Source organism: Geospiza fortis, unplaced genomic scaffold (assembly GCF_000277835.1).
Source record: "Geospiza fortis unplaced genomic scaffold, GeoFor_1.0 scaffold1252, whole genome shotgun sequence".
Taxonomy (NCBI): domain Eukaryota; kingdom Metazoa; phylum Chordata; class Aves; order Passeriformes; family Thraupidae; genus Geospiza; species Geospiza fortis.
The window spans coordinates 1-902 of record NW_005055078.1 but is presented as its reverse complement, the minus strand read 5'-3'; the positions used below and the strand labels follow the sequence as shown (position 1 = coordinate 902).

Sequence of the window (902 nt, the reverse complement as noted above, 5' to 3'; positions counted from 1 at the left end):
CCTGCGCGCGGTCCAGGGCGCCCGATGTCACCACTTTGTACGAGCCGCCCGACGACGCCACGATTGACAGCGGCGCCTCTCCCGACAGCTCGCACGACACCTGACCGTTCTCGCCAGAGTCCGGGTCGTTCACATTCAGCAGGGCCACCACTGTGCCGATTGGCGCGTCCTCGGGCACGGGGCTCGACAGCGACAGAATGGTGATCTCGGGCGCGTTGTCGTTCTCGTCCGTGACGTCTATTTGCACCTTGCAGTGTGATACCAAGCCCCCGCCGTCTCTCGCCTCCAAACCGAAGCTGTATTTACTCTTCTCCTCGAAATCGAGTGGACCCGCCGTCCTTATCTCCCCGCTATCGCTGTCCACAGTGAACAAAGAACTGATGGCGCCTGGAACGTTGCTGAAGGAGTAGGACACTCGCCCATTAGTGCCCGCGTCCGCATCTGTTGCCCGCACCCGCAGCACCAGAGACCCTGCCGGCAGATTCTCTGCAAATCGTGCCTCGTAGATGGTTTTGCTGAACACGGGTGGGTTGTCATTTGCGTCGGTCACGTTGACCCGAATCTGGACAGCCCCAGACCTCGTGGGTTCCCCGCCATCCACTGCTGTCAGCACCAGCTCAAAGGAGCTCTGCTTCTCCCGATCCAATGCCTTCTCCAGGACTAATTCGGGCTGCTTGCTTCCGTCAGTGCCCTCCTGTATGGACAGAGAGAAAGAAGGGTTGCTGGCAAGCTGGTAAGTCAGCAGCGAGTTACTTCCTACGTCCGCATCTCGGGCCATCTCCAGCGGAAAACGACTGCCGGGAAGAGTCCATTCACCAATCTCTAGGTCCAGAATACCCTTGCTGAAGGCCGGGGAATTGTCATTCACATCCTCGATGGACACCTCGACGCGGAAAACATTC

The 902-nt window shown here is 59.1% G+C and overlaps 1 protein-coding gene across 1 annotated transcript in view; it reads right to left on the bottom strand.

Annotated features, from left to right (window-relative positions):
* Nucleotides 1–778, bottom strand: part of LOC102034603 (cadherin-related tumor suppressor-like) — a gene marked incomplete at its 3' end in the record, with an annotated part of 17,390 nt that extends 16,612 nt beyond the window's left edge. The window contains exon 1 of the mRNA XM_031065704.1: nt 32–778. Coding sequence (XP_030921564.1) covers nt 32–778 — 747 coding nt within the window. The remainder of the gene's footprint in view (nt 1–31) is intronic.
* Between the last annotated feature and the right edge of the window lie 124 nt (nt 779–902).